Here is a 15,263-nt window from a genome sequence, read left to right as displayed (position 1 = left end):
TTTTGGATGGGACGTTAAACCAAGGCCCATCTGCCCTCTCAGGTGGATGGAGAAGATCCCATGGCACTATTTTGAAGAAGAGCAGGGGAGTTCTCCCAGGTGTCCTGATCAACATTTATCCCTCAAAAAAACCTCATTCAAAAAAACACAGACAATCTGGTCATTATCACTTTGCTGTTGTGGGAGTTTGCTGTGTGCAAATTGGCTGCTGTGTTTCCTACATTACAACAGTGACTACACTTCAAAAAGTATTTCATTGGCTGTAAAGCACTTTGAGACATACTGAGGTTGTGAAAAATGCTCTATAAATACAAGTTCTTTCTTTTGTTCTATAACAACTAGGCGCAGAGTAAATGCTACTCTGTTCTGTCCCAGTGACATGTCTTTCTCACCATCTGGGAAGAAAGTTTCCAGTGCCCCAGTGTGAATTATAATACCTCCCTCAACAGCCATATTCACCGCCTCCCTGAATGAGATGGTACTGTGCCAGTTGGCACCGTATCAGGGGTAGTGCCATGCTATGGGTACATCCCATTAGGAACTGGGATGAGATTTTATCCTGCACCAGTTCAGCTGGAGTGACTAATGTATTAGATAGTAGTGTTCTGTTTAACTGTACTAATGGCGATTGCTCTTTCTGTGCAGTGCGAAGAACTCTGAAGAGTGGTCTGACTCCTGACGTCGTCCAAGCCTTGGGTTTGTCCAAAGCACCAGAAGTAGAAGTATAAGACGCTTGGATACGAGCGAAGCTCAGTGACCATCAACAATCTGAGACATCTATGCTAACAACACAGAAAAATAAAGAAAGACTTTTCATATCCCTCCAGATTCCTGACAAGTTCCAGAACTTCACGAATACTTTTAATTGTTACAGTGGCCCTAGGCCTTGTATCAGCACATTGTTGAAAGGAATCATGTATTGAACTGAAACCATTTGAGAAGGGCTCACTAAATCTGACAGCTCAATTCATTCTAGATAATGGATTCCGAGGACAGATAAGAGTTCAGCCAAAACAATCATAAATGTCCCTTCTCCATTTAGGCTGAATGATGTTTTCTCTCAAACCTGCTAGTATTCAACTGAAAACTCAGATCTGTTTTCTTTCCCAACAAATTTCCTCCAATCCTTTCTTGAAAGCAGTGACTCTTGCTGGATGTCAGTTCTGCGGGTGTCATTCACCCTTCAATACCATTCCCAAGTGTGGAACGGGACAGTGAGTGACAGCAAGCTACTAGACCATGAAGGGCTTCACAGCTGGACTTGACCCTGTCCTCATCCAAGGTGCGCATGTGCACTTCCAGGAGGATTTAATGGCTGGTGATCAGATATGGAAGCACTGGCCAAATTTTCACTTCCCCCAACCCGGAGACACTAAGACCCCTCCCCACTGGTGCTATGTCAGTCGTTAGCAAATTCACTACAGACCAGGGATTGACGTTGGAACTTCCCTGGCATATTTGGATCACCCACACACGCTGCATTTACCCACTGAGCCAACAGGAGATGCCACTGAACTACTTTAAATACTATGACATGAACTAGCTATAGGTTTAGTGGAACCGTCATGCTTTATTTTTAATTCTTTCATGGGATGTGAGCATTGATGGCAAGGCCAGCATTTGCTGCCCATCCCTAACTGCTATTCAGAAGGTGGTGAACAGTCTTCTTGAACCGCTGCAGTCCATCTGGTATAGGTACACACACAGTGCTGTTAGGAAGGGAATTCCAGGTTTTTGACCCAGCGACGGTGAAGGAACAGCATTATAGTTCCAAGTCACGATGATGTGTGACTTGGAGGGGAACTTACAGATGGTGGTGTTCCCATGCATCTGCTGCCCTCGTCTTTCTAGGTGGTAGAGGTCATGGGTTTGGAAGGTGCTGTCTAAGGAGCCTTGGTGCATTGCTGCAGTGCATCTTGTAGATGGTACACACTGCTGCCACTGTGGGTCGGTGGTGGAGGGAGTCAAAATGTTGAAACTGGTGGATGGGGTGCCAATCAAACGGGCTGCTTTGTCCTGGATGGTGTCGAGCTTCTTGAATGTTGTTGGAGCTGCACCCATCCAGACAAGTGGACAGTATTCGATCACACTCCTGACTTGTGCCTTGTAGATGGTGGACAGTCTTTGGGGAGTCAGGAGGTGAGTTACTTGCTGCAGAATTCCTAACCTCTGACCTGCACATGTAGCCACAGTATTTCTGTGGCTAGTCCAGTGATGTTTCTGGTCAATGGTAACCCCCAGGATGTTGATAGTGGGGAATTCAGTGATGGTAATGCCATGGAATGTCAAGGGGAGATGGTTAGATTCTCTCTTGTTGGAGATGGTCATTGTCTGGCACTTGTGTTGCGTGAATGTTACTTGCCACTTATCAGCCCAAGCCTGGATGTACTCCAGGTCTTGTTGCATATGTACACGGACTGCCTCAGTATCTGAGGAGTCACGAATGGTGCTGAACATTGTGCAATCATCAGTGAACATCCCCACTTCTGACCTTATAATGGAGAGAAGGTCATTGTTGAAGCAGCTGAAGATGGTTGGGCCTAGCCACTACCCTCAGGAACTACTGCAGTGATGTCCTGAGGCTTAGATGTTTGGCTTCCAACAACCACAACTATTTTCCTTTGTACTAGGTATGACTCCAACCAGCTGAGTGTTTTCCCCTTGATTCCCATTAACTCCAGCTTTGCCAGGGCTCCTTGATGCCATACTCGGTCAAATTCTCCCTTGATGTGAAGGGCAGTCACTCTCACGTCACTCTTGAATTCAGCTCTTTTGTCTATGTTTGGACCAAGGCTGTAATGAGGCCTGGAGCCGAGTGGCTCTGGCGGAACCCAAACTGAGCATCGGTGATGAGAGAGTAGACTGATGGGGCAGTAATTGGCCGAATTTGATTTGTCCTGCTTTTTGTGCACAGGACATACCTGGGCAATTTATCACATTGCCGGGTAGATGACAGTGTTGTAGCTGTACTGGAACAGCTTTGCTGGGGTGCAACTAGTTCTGGAGCACAAGTCTTCAGTATTATTGCCGGAATGTTGTCAGGGCCTGTAGCCTTTGCAGTATCCAGTGCTTTCAGCTGTTTCTTGATATCACATGGAGTGAATCAGACTGGATGAAGATTTGCATCAGTGATGCTGGGGACCTCAGGAGGAGGCCAAGATTGATCATCCACTCAGCACTTCTGGCTGAAGATGGATGCAAATGCTTCAGCCTTGTCTTTTGCACTGACGTGCTGGGCTCCCTCATCATTAAGGATGGGGATGTTTGTGGAGCCTTTTCCTCAGTTAGTTGTTTAATTGTGCACCACTGTTCACGACTGAATGTGGCAGGACTGCAGAACTTTGGTTGAGTGTGGGATCGCTTAGCTCTATCACATGCTGCTTCTGCTGTTTGGCATGCATGTAGTTCTGTGCTGCCAGGTTGGCAACTCATTTTTATGTATGTCTGGTGCTGCTCCTGGCATGCCCTCTTGCATTCCTCATTGAACTAGGTTTGATCCCCTGGCTTGATGGTAATGGTAGAATGAGGGATATGCTGGGCCATGAGGTTACAATTCTGCTGCTGCTAATGGTCCACAGCACCTTATGGTTGCCCAGTTTTGTGCTACTAGATTTTTTTCTGAGTCTATGCCATTTAGCATGGTGGTAGTGCCACACAACACGATGGACGTTATCCTCAGTGTGACGTCGGGTCTTCATCTTCACAAGGACTGTGTGGTGATCACTGCCACCAATACTGTCACGGACAGATGCATCGGTGACAGGTAGATTGCTGAAGGCGAGGTCAAGCAGGTTTTTAACCTCTTGTTGGTTCCCTCACCACCTGCCGCAGGCTCAGTCAGGCAGATATGTCCTTCAGGATTCGGCCAGCTCGGTCAGTAGTGGTGCTACCGAGCCACTCTTGGCGATGGACTTTGAAGTCCCCTAACCAGAGTACATTCTGTGCCCTTGTCACCCTCAGTGCTTCTTCCAAGTGATGTTCAATAAGGAGGAGTACTGACTCATCAGCTGAGGGAGGGCGATAGGTGATAATTAGCAGGAGGTTTCCTTGCCCATGTTTGACCTCATGCCATGAGACTTCATGGGGTCCAGGCTCAATGTTGAGGACTCCCAGGGCAGCTCCCTCCTGACTTTACACCACCTGTGTCACCACCTCTGGTGGATCTGCCCTACCGGTGGGACAGGACATACCCAGGTATAGTGAGGGAGTTGTCTGGGACATTGGCTGTAAGGTACAATTCAGTGAGTATGACAATGTCAGGCTGTTTGCTTGACTAGTCTGTGTGACAGCTCTCCCAATTTTGGTACAAGTCTCCAGATTTTCATGAGGAGGACTTTGCAGGGTTGGCAGGACAGGGTTTGCCATTGTCGTTTCCAGTGCCTAGATCAATGCCAAGTGGTCCATCCAGTTTTATTCTTATTCGACTTTTCTGTAGCGGTTTGGTACAACTGAGTGGCTTGCTAGGCAATTTCAGAGGGCAGTTAAGAGTCAACCACATTGCTGTGGGTCTGGAGTCGCATGTAGGCCAGACCAGGTAAGGACAGCAGATTTCCTTCCCTAAAGGACATTAGTGAACCAGATGGGTTTTTACAACAATTTGGTAGTTTCATGGTTACCATTACTAAGACTGGCTTTTAATTCCAGATTTATTAATTAATTTAATTTAAATTTCATCAGCTGCCGTGGTGGAATTTAAACTCATGTCCCTAGAGCATTAGTTGGGGCCTCTGGATTACTAGTCCAGTTACATTACCACTACACCACTGTTCCCCTTAACCACAAGTGTTTAAATTATATAAAATTACTGGTTTATAACAACTATGTTGTAAAGATATCTTAAACTGACAGAGTGGAGGATTGATATGAATAATAATGATGACTACATTGCAGTAAAAGCAGATCAAGTATATTAATTTGTCAGACTATGACAAAAATATATTTGGAGTTGTCTTTATGCAGCATAGTAAACAACTGTTGGCAGAGATCGAGAAACCACCATATTTGTGTGTGTTTCACATTATGAATACAAATTTGCACTGGGTGTCACATTTATCTTTTAAATGACTGTGTAGAGTCAGTATTAAGATTACACTTTTGAAAAACCACTAATTGGCAACACAAACAATATATTAATTGAAGGGTAGTTCCAACAACGATGTATAAAGATCTCAAAGTACCTTACTTCAAATGGTTCGCAAGGTTGCTGAATTAAAGAAATCTGCAGAAATAAGCAGTTATACTAAGTGTTACAAATACATACCATTCTACTTTTAAAATAAACTATAAGATCAAAGGTCCTTCAGAACTGTGTGATGTATTTTCATAAACTTTATATTTTTATCCATAAGATTTAGTTTTTTTGAATGTTTGTATAAGGGTTGTTGCAGCAATTAAATGTTTCAGAATTTTCTTGTGTTGCTCAGCTTTTTTTTGTAAACTCTGGAGTTGATGAAAATTGGTGATTCTATTAGTTTATTTTGCCATCTCTTCCATATGCTTTGAGTATAAATATTTGAAATGGAGGGTTTTGGTTGATTGAGGGAATTTAAGTGTTTCTCTTGTCTTCAAATCTTTGTCATTTTCTCTGCTCTGTTAGGTTCTCCATGCTCTACACATTATTCTTGCACAGAGAATAGGCAAGTAGCCTGCTGCTGGACAACTGCTGATAACTTCAGCAGGTACACAAAAGCAACTCTGGCTACTTCTTCCAGGTTTGGGAGTACCACACATGCATTCTAAGCTGCTTCTTTACAGTTTGGTTAAGTCTGTGATCCCATTGTGTGAAGAATTGCAAGTAGAAACCAATCTCCTATCCATTGTGCAGGTGATTAAACACAAAGCAGTATTTCTGTAAAAGTGAACTCTGGCACAAGCAAAAACATTCCAAAGATATACAATTATTTCACAAGGTGAATTCAGATGAGGAAAGCCATTCAACCCATGATAACCATCTGTCTACAAAGAAAAACTGAAGACTCCTCCCATTATATCATCCAACTTGCTCTTGAATAACTAATCTTTTTGGCTCCACCGCCATTTTAAGTCCATTTCAATCTGCCCAACATCAGTCTTAAATAATTGGAGGTGCTCCCATATTTCAGATGATGCATTAAATTGAGGACTCATCTGTTTTTAAGGGAGGACATAAAAGGTACCATAATACTTGTTTGAAGATCAGAGAGTTCTCCCAAAGCACTTATCAATATTCATCATTGAATCTCAAATCACCAAACAAAAGTAGGTGACTGTAAAGGAATAGGAAGTGTCTGGTCAGGATGCTTCAGTCATCATTAGTGTGGGACGGGCTTGATGAACCAGTTGGTCATTCCCTGTCTCTCATTTTAGTATGTTTGTATGAATTGAGTTTCATCTCATTCATGTTTATGGTGCTTTGTTGTGTGTAAATTAGCCATATATCTACCTGCAAAGTAACAGTGATTGCATTTCAAAGTAATTAATTGGCTTTGAAGCACCTTGCAAAATCCTGATAATGTATAAAGCACTATAATAACAAATGCATTGTTTCCTTAAACTCAATCTTCAATTCTTTAAGCCTGTGCTCCGTTATCCGACTGTTATGATTAGCCTTGAAGTAGTGCCCTGGGTTTACTGTTTCTATACCATTTAATATCTCATACTTTTGTAAAGTTCCCCTTATCACCCTTCCAGCCTCAGTTCTTGGGTCTTTCCTCAGAGTTCAGTCCTCTGTCGTTCAGGGCCAGTCTTCGAGCAATCCTCGGCACTGCCTCCAGGACTGGAATGCTTCAATTGTGCCCTGGTGGCCAAATCTAAAACAATACTTAAGGTGCAGTCTGACCAGACCATTACAATTTCTGATTCAACTTTTATTTACTTGGCAGTATAGTTCAGTACTTTGTATACTTTGTTGGTTGCTACTGCACAATGACTTGATGTGTTAAGTGCCAAGTCTGTTAACATCCACAACTCTTTCATCCTCATATTCAGCTATTTCTGCATCATTTATTATGTATGCTGTCCATATTTCCTTATGATGGGCCGAACCTCTCATTTCACCATTTATAGATTTTATTTAACTCCTTTTTGATTCATGGCTTCATCCTCTGACTGTATCTGCCTCCACCTCAGCTCAGCGAATCTGCCAAATTGCTTTCAGTTTATGAATCCAAGTCATTGGTGTAAATTAGAATCGACACTGGTTCCAGCACCAATCCCTGAGGTACTCAACTCGGCCCTTCCCCATGCTCCCTCTCCAAGATTACCTCCCTAACAAATACCATCTGTTTCCTTTTCTTCAGTAAGTTTCTTTTTTATTTCAATGTTTTACTCTAAAGTTGCTCAGTTTTGAGCTTATGTAGCACTTCTTCATAGGGAGTTTTATTAAAAATATTTTCCTGTAGTCCAAATGCACCGAGCCTAATTGAAATGTTAGCTCCTCAAAAAGTAATCAATGGTGTTTGTCAGGCAGTTTGGTTGCTATTTACCAGGTGGTTGTTGTATCTAGAATCAGGTTACTCCTAATAATTGATTCCATTACTTTAATATCACTGGTGTAAAACTAATGTTTCTGCAATCTCCTCGACTAAATACATCACCTTTTCTGAATATAGAAATGACTTATTTTCAATCCAATGGGACTTCTTAAATTCAGTAAAGTTCTCAAGATTGGTGTCTGCAATTTGTGCAGGATAGAATATGAATAGCAGAATTTTGGATGAGCTGTAGCTTACAAAGCATGAAGGATGGGAGGCCAACCAGGAGAGCACTAGAATAGTTGAGTCTGGAGATGACAAAGCTTAGACGTGTTTCAGCAGTAGATGGGCTGAAGCAGAGGCAGGCAGTATTATGGAGGGTGGATTTTGTGATGGAAAAAATGTTGGGTTGGAAACTCAGCTTTGTGTTGAATAGGATGCTGAGAGCCTCAAGCTTCAACTTGAAAATTTTTTGCCTTGCAAGTTGCTGGAAATTCAAGCTGTGATAACAGCACGGTGAAGGGCAATGGGACATCTAGGACTTTGGTGAACGATGGGACCAAAAGCCTATCTCCTTAACCAATGAAATTTCTTTCTTTTCTTTTGGGCTTCCTTATCTCAAGAGACAATGGATACGCGCCTGGAGGTGGTCAGTGGTTTGTGAAGCAGCGCCTGGAGTGGCTATAAAGGCCAATTCTGGAGTGACAGGCTCTTCCACAGGTGCTGCAGAGAAATTTGTTTGTTGGGGCTGTTGCACAGTTGGCTCTCCCCTTGCGCCTCTGTCTTTTTTCCTGCCAACTACTAAGTCTCTTCGACTCGCCACAATTTAGCCCTGTCTTTATGGCTGCCCGCCAGCTCTGGCGAATACTGGCAACTGACTCCCACGACTTGTGATCAATGTCACACGATTTCATGTCGCGTTTGCAGACGTCTTTATAACGGAGACATGGACGGCCGGTGGGTCTGATACCAGTGGCGAGCTCGCTGTACAATGTGTCTTTGGGGATCCTGCCATCTTCCATGCGGCTCACATGGCCAAGCCATCTCAAGCGCCGCTGACTCAGTAGTGTGTATAAGCTGGGGGTGTTGGCTGCTTCAAGGACTTCTGTGTTGGAGATATAGTCCTGCCACCTGATGCCAAGTATTCTCCGAAGGCAGCGAAGATGGAATGAATTGAGACGTCGCTCTTGGCTGGCATACGTTGTCCAGGCCTCGCTGCCGTAGAGCAAGGTACTGAGGACACAGGCCTGATACAGGCAATGAAATTTAAGGATAGAGAAAGAACACATCAAGGTTTATGGGGATAATGCAGGTAAATGGTGTTGAAGTAGAAGTTTAGCCATGATCTCATTGAATGGCGGAGCAGGCTCGAGGGGCTTAATGGCCTACTCCTGCTCCTATTTCTTGTGGTCTTGTGAAACAGAGAAGGAAATAGGGTAAATCATGTAAAATCAGGTTCTGTAAGAGATGGAAGTAAAAACTGTATTGAGAGAGAGAAAATGGAGATAGAAATAAATTTCAAAATTTTAAATCTCAAAACTTTCCAACAACAATTTACGACCTGAAGGAATTAGACACCAGTTTAATTTGTTCCATTTCTGGGTCAGGAACATATATCTCATTAACAAAGTACTTAGGCTTTTAAATAGCAGCCCAAACTTCCTGTGGCAAGTTTAATTGTCAATTATGGTACAAATGGAGCAATTTGTTGAAACCCTCAGTGAGGTTGAGAGCAGGCTGACATTTTCACAGGGCTATCCACTTGTGGTGATTTGCAACTCACAGGGTATCTCTTCCTCGCCACAAGTTGCTGGACGATTTACACATTAAACTCAGTTATCTTGTGGTAGGGATGTGGAATAGTCTATCATAAGCAATTGCTGTTATTGTTGACTAACTTCTGTAAATAGGGGTTTAACAATGAAATAGGATCAAAACTAACACATTTTTTAATGAGATAGAAAGAGAACAAGGTGTGCTGACAGTCACCAATAACAAGGACAGGTGTCTCAGCAAAGTAATTAATGGATGATGAGAGCATAAGAAAAACCAAGGATGTGAAACGGGCATTTGGTTGTTCAAGATTTTGCCTCTACTTCATTAATTCTCCCAAAAAAGCACCTAGTTATACTTAGAACACAATGTTTTTGACTCTATTGCTATCTCCTCTTTAAACTTCAGGTCATCCAAAACTCTGTTGCCCATGTCCTAACTTGCACCAAGCTCCATTCACCCATCACCTCTATGCTCACTGACCTACATTAGTTTCCAGTCAAGCAACATCTTGATTTTAAAATTCTCATCCTTGATTTCAAATCCCTCCAAGGCCTCACCCCTTCCTATCTCTGTAATCTCCTCCAGATCCACAACCATCCCAAGATATCTGCACTCATCAAACTGTACCCTCTTGAGCATCCCTGACTTTAATCACTCCATCATTTCTGGGCATGCCTTCAATTACCTGGAGCCTAAGCTCTGGAATTCCCTCCCTATACCTCTCTACCTCGCTTTGCTCTTTTAAGACACTCATTAAAACCTACCTCTTTGACCAAGCTTTCAGTCATCTGATCTAGTATCTCCATATGTGGTTTGGTGTCATATTTTGTTTTATAATGCTCTTGTGAAGTGTCTTGAGACGCTTAATTTACATTAAAGGCGCTATATAAGTTGTCATTGTTGCTTGGTAGATTATTCCAAACATTTTTTGCTCTGAATTATTAAGTTTTTACTGATACCACTTCCTGTATAAAAAAAATCAGATTCTATATGTATCAATGAGGTTGCTTAAGCTTTTAATCTTTCATTCTCTTTACACAAAATCATCTTATTCTTTTCTGTGTCCTCACTATTTTTCTGGCATGTCCAGTATGCTGTAACATAACCTCTATAGATTTATATTTTACTGTCCTGGCTACATATAGGCTAGAATTCTGTTTCACTTTTCAACTTGCTTTGGCACATTGTCTTGGTATTGAAATTGGCCTGTTTATTATTACTGCTTGGCCCCTTTCTAAGTGTCCCAGAGTTAATTCAATTCATTGTATACAATTGTCCTCCGTTATTTCAGGCTAAATGTGATACTTCTCATTTATCAATATTAATTTATTTGCGCTGTGTCTGCCTAATTGGGCAATCTAAACTCCTTTGCAAATCTTTTGCTGCATCCATTATGCACCCTATTCTCATGCCCGTCCTACAGTTGGTTTGGATATCCAAGTTTTCACAGAAATTAGAATACAGTATGGGTTCTTTGCAGGACCACACTCACTAGTTAACTCTGCCTCCCTGCTTGCCCTCAACCAACAAGACTTTCATATTTTTTGGGGCACATGAGTAAATAGAATGTTTGAGGTGATGGAGCAAGACAAGCCTAGCAGCCAACCATTTTAATTGAGAAAGCTGAAAGTGAAGTTGTTGTCAGAAGCTTTCCTTTCTCAGAGAGTGGGTCAACCTATGATACAGGAACCTGGAGGTGGAGGGAGGACTATCGTCTTGCAATCCTTCAAGAAGGTGTCAAGATATTTTTAAAAAGAGGATTGATTATGGCGGAAGAAAAGCTAGACAAATTATTCTTGGAAATAAGTAACAGGTTTGGGGCCTTATTGGGATTGCATGATCGCCTTTGTGGGATCAGAGAGAAACTTTTGACAAGAGGATTCCTGAACTGGCTAGCAGTCTCTGTATTTGCCTCTTGCAAGTGACATGGAGAGAAAAGGTCGGTCCATGCAGATGAGTCCAGTGAAAAGTATGCGCCTGATGGAACTTCTTTGTGTTCTTGGTACATATTGGGGACAATGTGTATATTATTAAATGTAGTTAATTGCAATCAGTATAATTACAGATACATATCAGATGTTAAAGATGTATGAGGTTTCAAGTTTTTACTTTCTGCTCATCCAGTTTCTGATTACTTTGACATAGCTGATCCACATGGGGGCAGTGGTGGTTTCATAGACTTTATCCCTGAGATGACCTTGAATTACAACAGTAGAACTGCATTGATATTTCAGCAGTTATTTCTGGTCAGGTTGCATTAACAAATCACTCTCATTTGTGACAGCACAATATAGAAAAGACAAGTGACTTCATAATATAAAACCACAGTTTGTACTTAAGCAAGAAATCTTGTCCTGCCATAGCTTTGCATCAGAGAGCAATACACCACAATCACATCACAATGAAGACTCTGCCAAGTATGTGCCACCCAACAATTATCTCTCCATCAATCACATTACTAAATCCCATCTCCATCCTTTCAGCCCACATAGCTCCTCCCCTGCAGACCCAAACCCTTCTAACTAACCAGGCATGGATACTCAAATCAACCAACAATACCACCAAAACAGAAGAGAATTACTACAAGTGAGAATACAAAACAAAACAATCAATAATCAACCTTTATCGAAACACTTTCCAACAGATTAGTTTTCTCCAGTCTCTTCCTTCTTTGATTAGATCCTCAGAATTACTGTTTCTCCTTCACCTTTCAGGCAGCTCCCAACTCCCCTAAGATCCAACTTTCTCCCTCTGCTAGTTGTAAGAAACAATCCGTTTAAGAGCCAGTTATTTTACTCAGTTTATCTTTCGAGGGTAGGGGAGGATTTATTAAAATTCTTTCATTGGATGTGGCCGTCATTGCTCAGGTCAGCATTTGTTGCCCCTCCCTAATCACTTTGACAACTAAGTGGCTTGTAATGCCATTTCAGAGAGCAGTTAAGAGTCAACCACATTGCTGTGGGTCTGGAGTCACATGTAGCAGACCAGGTAAGGATGGCAAATTTCCTTCCCTAAAAAATATTAGTGAACCAGATGGGTTTTTACAACAATCAAAGATAGTTTCGTGGCACCATTGCTGAGGCTAGCTTTCAATTAATTATAATTTAATTGAATTTAAATTCCACCAGCTGCCATGGTGGAATTTGAATCCATGTCCCCAAAACATTAGCTTGTGACTCTGGACTACTAGTTCAGTGACATTACCACGACCACCATCTCCACCACACAATGTGTAATGGTCTTATTCTGAGGGCTCTGCTCTTTATGTTTCTGCTAAGAGCTCTATGGAGATGAATCAGCTATTATTTCAAGTTGATGCTGTGTTTTGTCTTCATTAGTTGTGTGCTGCTGTTGTGATGGTTTCATTCATTGTCTTCATGTGGAACATGCGGAGTCCTCGGCCAGGAGTTACTCAGGGCTTTGGAGACAGGCTGGGAGGTGGGAGGGGTGGTAAAATGGTGGCGTAAGGCACCAGGAGGGAAGTGCAACATGTTCCTGCTGCCAGCGGATATTCCCAGCGGTGGGAATGGCAGTGGATCGGCAGGAGGCGCCAATTAATCTATTTTGCCAGGCTGCCAGCAGCTTCGGAACAGCTCCCTGCCATGCGGGGAGTCTGCATCAAGGCGGCTTTCCTGGGGACCTTGTTTTCCTGAGGCCCCAGGCCCCAAAGAATGGACCCCCGGTGGCAATGGCCGGCCCCGTAGCCCTGATGCTACTGCTGGAGGGGATGACCCATCCCATCCTACCATCCCCCAATCACTGGGTCTTGTCTACCTGGCCCCAGCACAGATATAAAATTTTGTACTTGCCTGCCAGGGTGCCTTAATATGGATTATTAATTTAATAAACTTTATTTTAAGTAATGAAGATGATTCGGTAGTTAAGCTTCTATAAATGATGAGAAAATAATTATTGGTATCTGAGAAATTATACTGAGACTTAATTACTGTTTCTCTTATTCAGCAAGAGAAAAAATGTTCATTGCTGGAAAAGCATGCAGTTGAGAAAGGGAAAATATTTGATAATGAGGGAATATGTGGTGATTTGTGAAAGGGAATAAACATTAGTGAGAAGACACTCATAGAAACATGTTTATTACTGAAGCACAGCTCGATAAAATGCTTTGGGTTGTTTCTTCCACATTAATGATACTGTTAGTTGCTGTTGCTGAAAAAGATTGAGAGCATTGTATTAACATGAAAAGTGAAATGATTAGTCAGAAAGAGAACACTCATTGGTTAGAGACAATGCATGAAGTAAAGGACATTTACTTTTCAGATGGAATATTTAATAGTGTGATTTTTTTTTTAATTATTCATTCAGGAGAAGTGGGAGTCACTGGCTAGGCCAGCATTTATTGCCCTTGAGAAGGTGGTGGTGAGCTGCCTTCTTGAAGCACTGCAGTCCATGTGGTGTAGGTACACCAACTGTTCTGTTAGGAAGGAATTGCCGGGATCTTGACCCAGCAACAATGAAGGAACAGTGATATAGTTCCAAGTCAGGATGGTGTGTGGCTTGGAGGGGAACTTGCAGATGGTGGTGTTCCCATGCATCTGCTGCCCTTGTCCTTCTAGGTGATAGAGGCCACGGGTTTGGAAGGTGCTGTCGAAGGATCCTTGGTGAGTTGCTGCAGTGCATCTTGTAGATGCACTGTTGCCACTGTGGGTCGGTGGTGGATGGGGTGCCAATTAAGTGGGCTGCTTTATCCTGGATGCTGTCGAGCTGCTTGAATGTTGTTGGAGCTGCACCCATCCAGGCAAATGAAGAGTATTCCATCACACTCCTGACTTGTGCCTTGTAGATGGTAGAAAGGAGGTGAATTACTTGTCACAAAATTCCCAGCCTCTGACCTGCTCTTGTCACCACAGCATTTTGTGGCCGGTCTTGTTCAGTTTCTGTTCAATGGTGACCCCCAGGATGTTGATAGTGGGGGATTCAGTGATGGTAATGCCATTGAACGACAAGGGAGATGGTGAGATTCTCTCTTGTTGGAGATGGCCATTGCCTGGCACTTGTGTGGCGTGAATGTTACTTGCCACATCAGCCCAAGCATGAATGTTGTCCAGGTCTTTCTGCATTTGGACACGGGCTGCTGCAGTATCTGAGGAGTCACGAGTGGTGCTGAACATTGTGCAATCATCAGCGAACATCCCCACTTCTGACCTTATGATGGAGTGAAGGTCACTGATGAAGCAGCTGAAATGGTTGGGCCGAGGACACTACCCTGAGGAACTCCTGCAGTCATGTCCTGGGACTGAGATAATTGACCTCCAACAACCACAACCATCTTCCTTTGTGCTAGGTATGACAGTGGAGAATTTTCCCCTGATTCCCATTGACTCCAGTTTTGCTAGGGCTCCTTGATGCCATACTCGGTCAAATGCTGTCTAGCTGTCAAGGGCAGTCACTCTCACCTCACCTCTGGAGTTCAGCTCTTTTGTCCATGTTTGGACAAAGGCTGTAATGAGGTCAGGAGCTGAGTGGCCCTGGCGGAACCCAAATTGAGTATCAGTGAGCAGCTTATTGCTAAGTAAGTGCCGCTTGATAGCACTGTTGACGACCCCTTCCATCACTTTGCTGATGATCGGGAGTAGACTGATAGGGTGGTAATTGACTGGGTTGGATTTGTCCTGCTTTTTATGCACAGGTCATACCTGGGCAATTTTCCACATTATCCAGAAGATGCCAGTGTTTTAGCTGTACTGGAACAGCTTGGCTAGGGGCACGGCCAGTTCTGGAGCACATGTCTTCAGTATTATTGCCGGAATGTTGTCAGGGCCTGCAGCCTTTACAGTATCCAGTGCCTTCAGACATCTCTTGATATCACATGGTGTGAATCGGATTGGCTGAAGACAGGAATCTATGATGCTGGGGACCTCAGCAGAGCACTTCTGGATGAAGATGGATGCAAATGCTTCAGCCTTGTCTTTTGCACTGATCTGCTGGCTCCCCCGTCATAGAGGATGGGAATGTTTGTGGAGCCTCCTCCTCCTGCTGGTTGTTTAATTGTCCACCACCATTCATGACCAGATGTGG

The 15,263-nt window shown here is 43.1% G+C and overlaps 1 protein-coding gene across 5 annotated transcripts in view; it reads left to right on the top strand.

Moving 5' to 3' along the window:
- Nucleotides 1-5,410, top strand: part of fhod1 (formin homology 2 domain containing 1) — a 386,223-nt gene extending 380,813 nt beyond the window's left edge. For all 5 annotated transcript variants that reach the window (XM_068049567.1, XM_068049568.1, XM_068049569.1 and 2 more), the window contains one exon: nucleotides 646-5,410. In XM_068049567.1, coding sequence (XP_067905668.1) covers nucleotides 646-728 — 83 coding nt within the window. In that variant the 3' untranslated portion in view covers nucleotides 729-5,410. The remainder of the gene's footprint in view (nucleotides 1-645) is intronic.
- Nucleotides 5,411-15,263: the final 9,853 nt, after the last annotated feature.

The sequence above is a fragment of the Heterodontus francisci genome, chromosome 17 (genome assembly GCF_036365525.1).
Source record: "Heterodontus francisci isolate sHetFra1 chromosome 17, sHetFra1.hap1, whole genome shotgun sequence".
Classification (NCBI taxonomy): domain Eukaryota; kingdom Metazoa; phylum Chordata; class Chondrichthyes; order Heterodontiformes; family Heterodontidae; genus Heterodontus; species Heterodontus francisci.
Note: the sequence above shows the minus strand (reverse complement) of the source record. Positions and strands in the feature narration are given on the sequence as shown.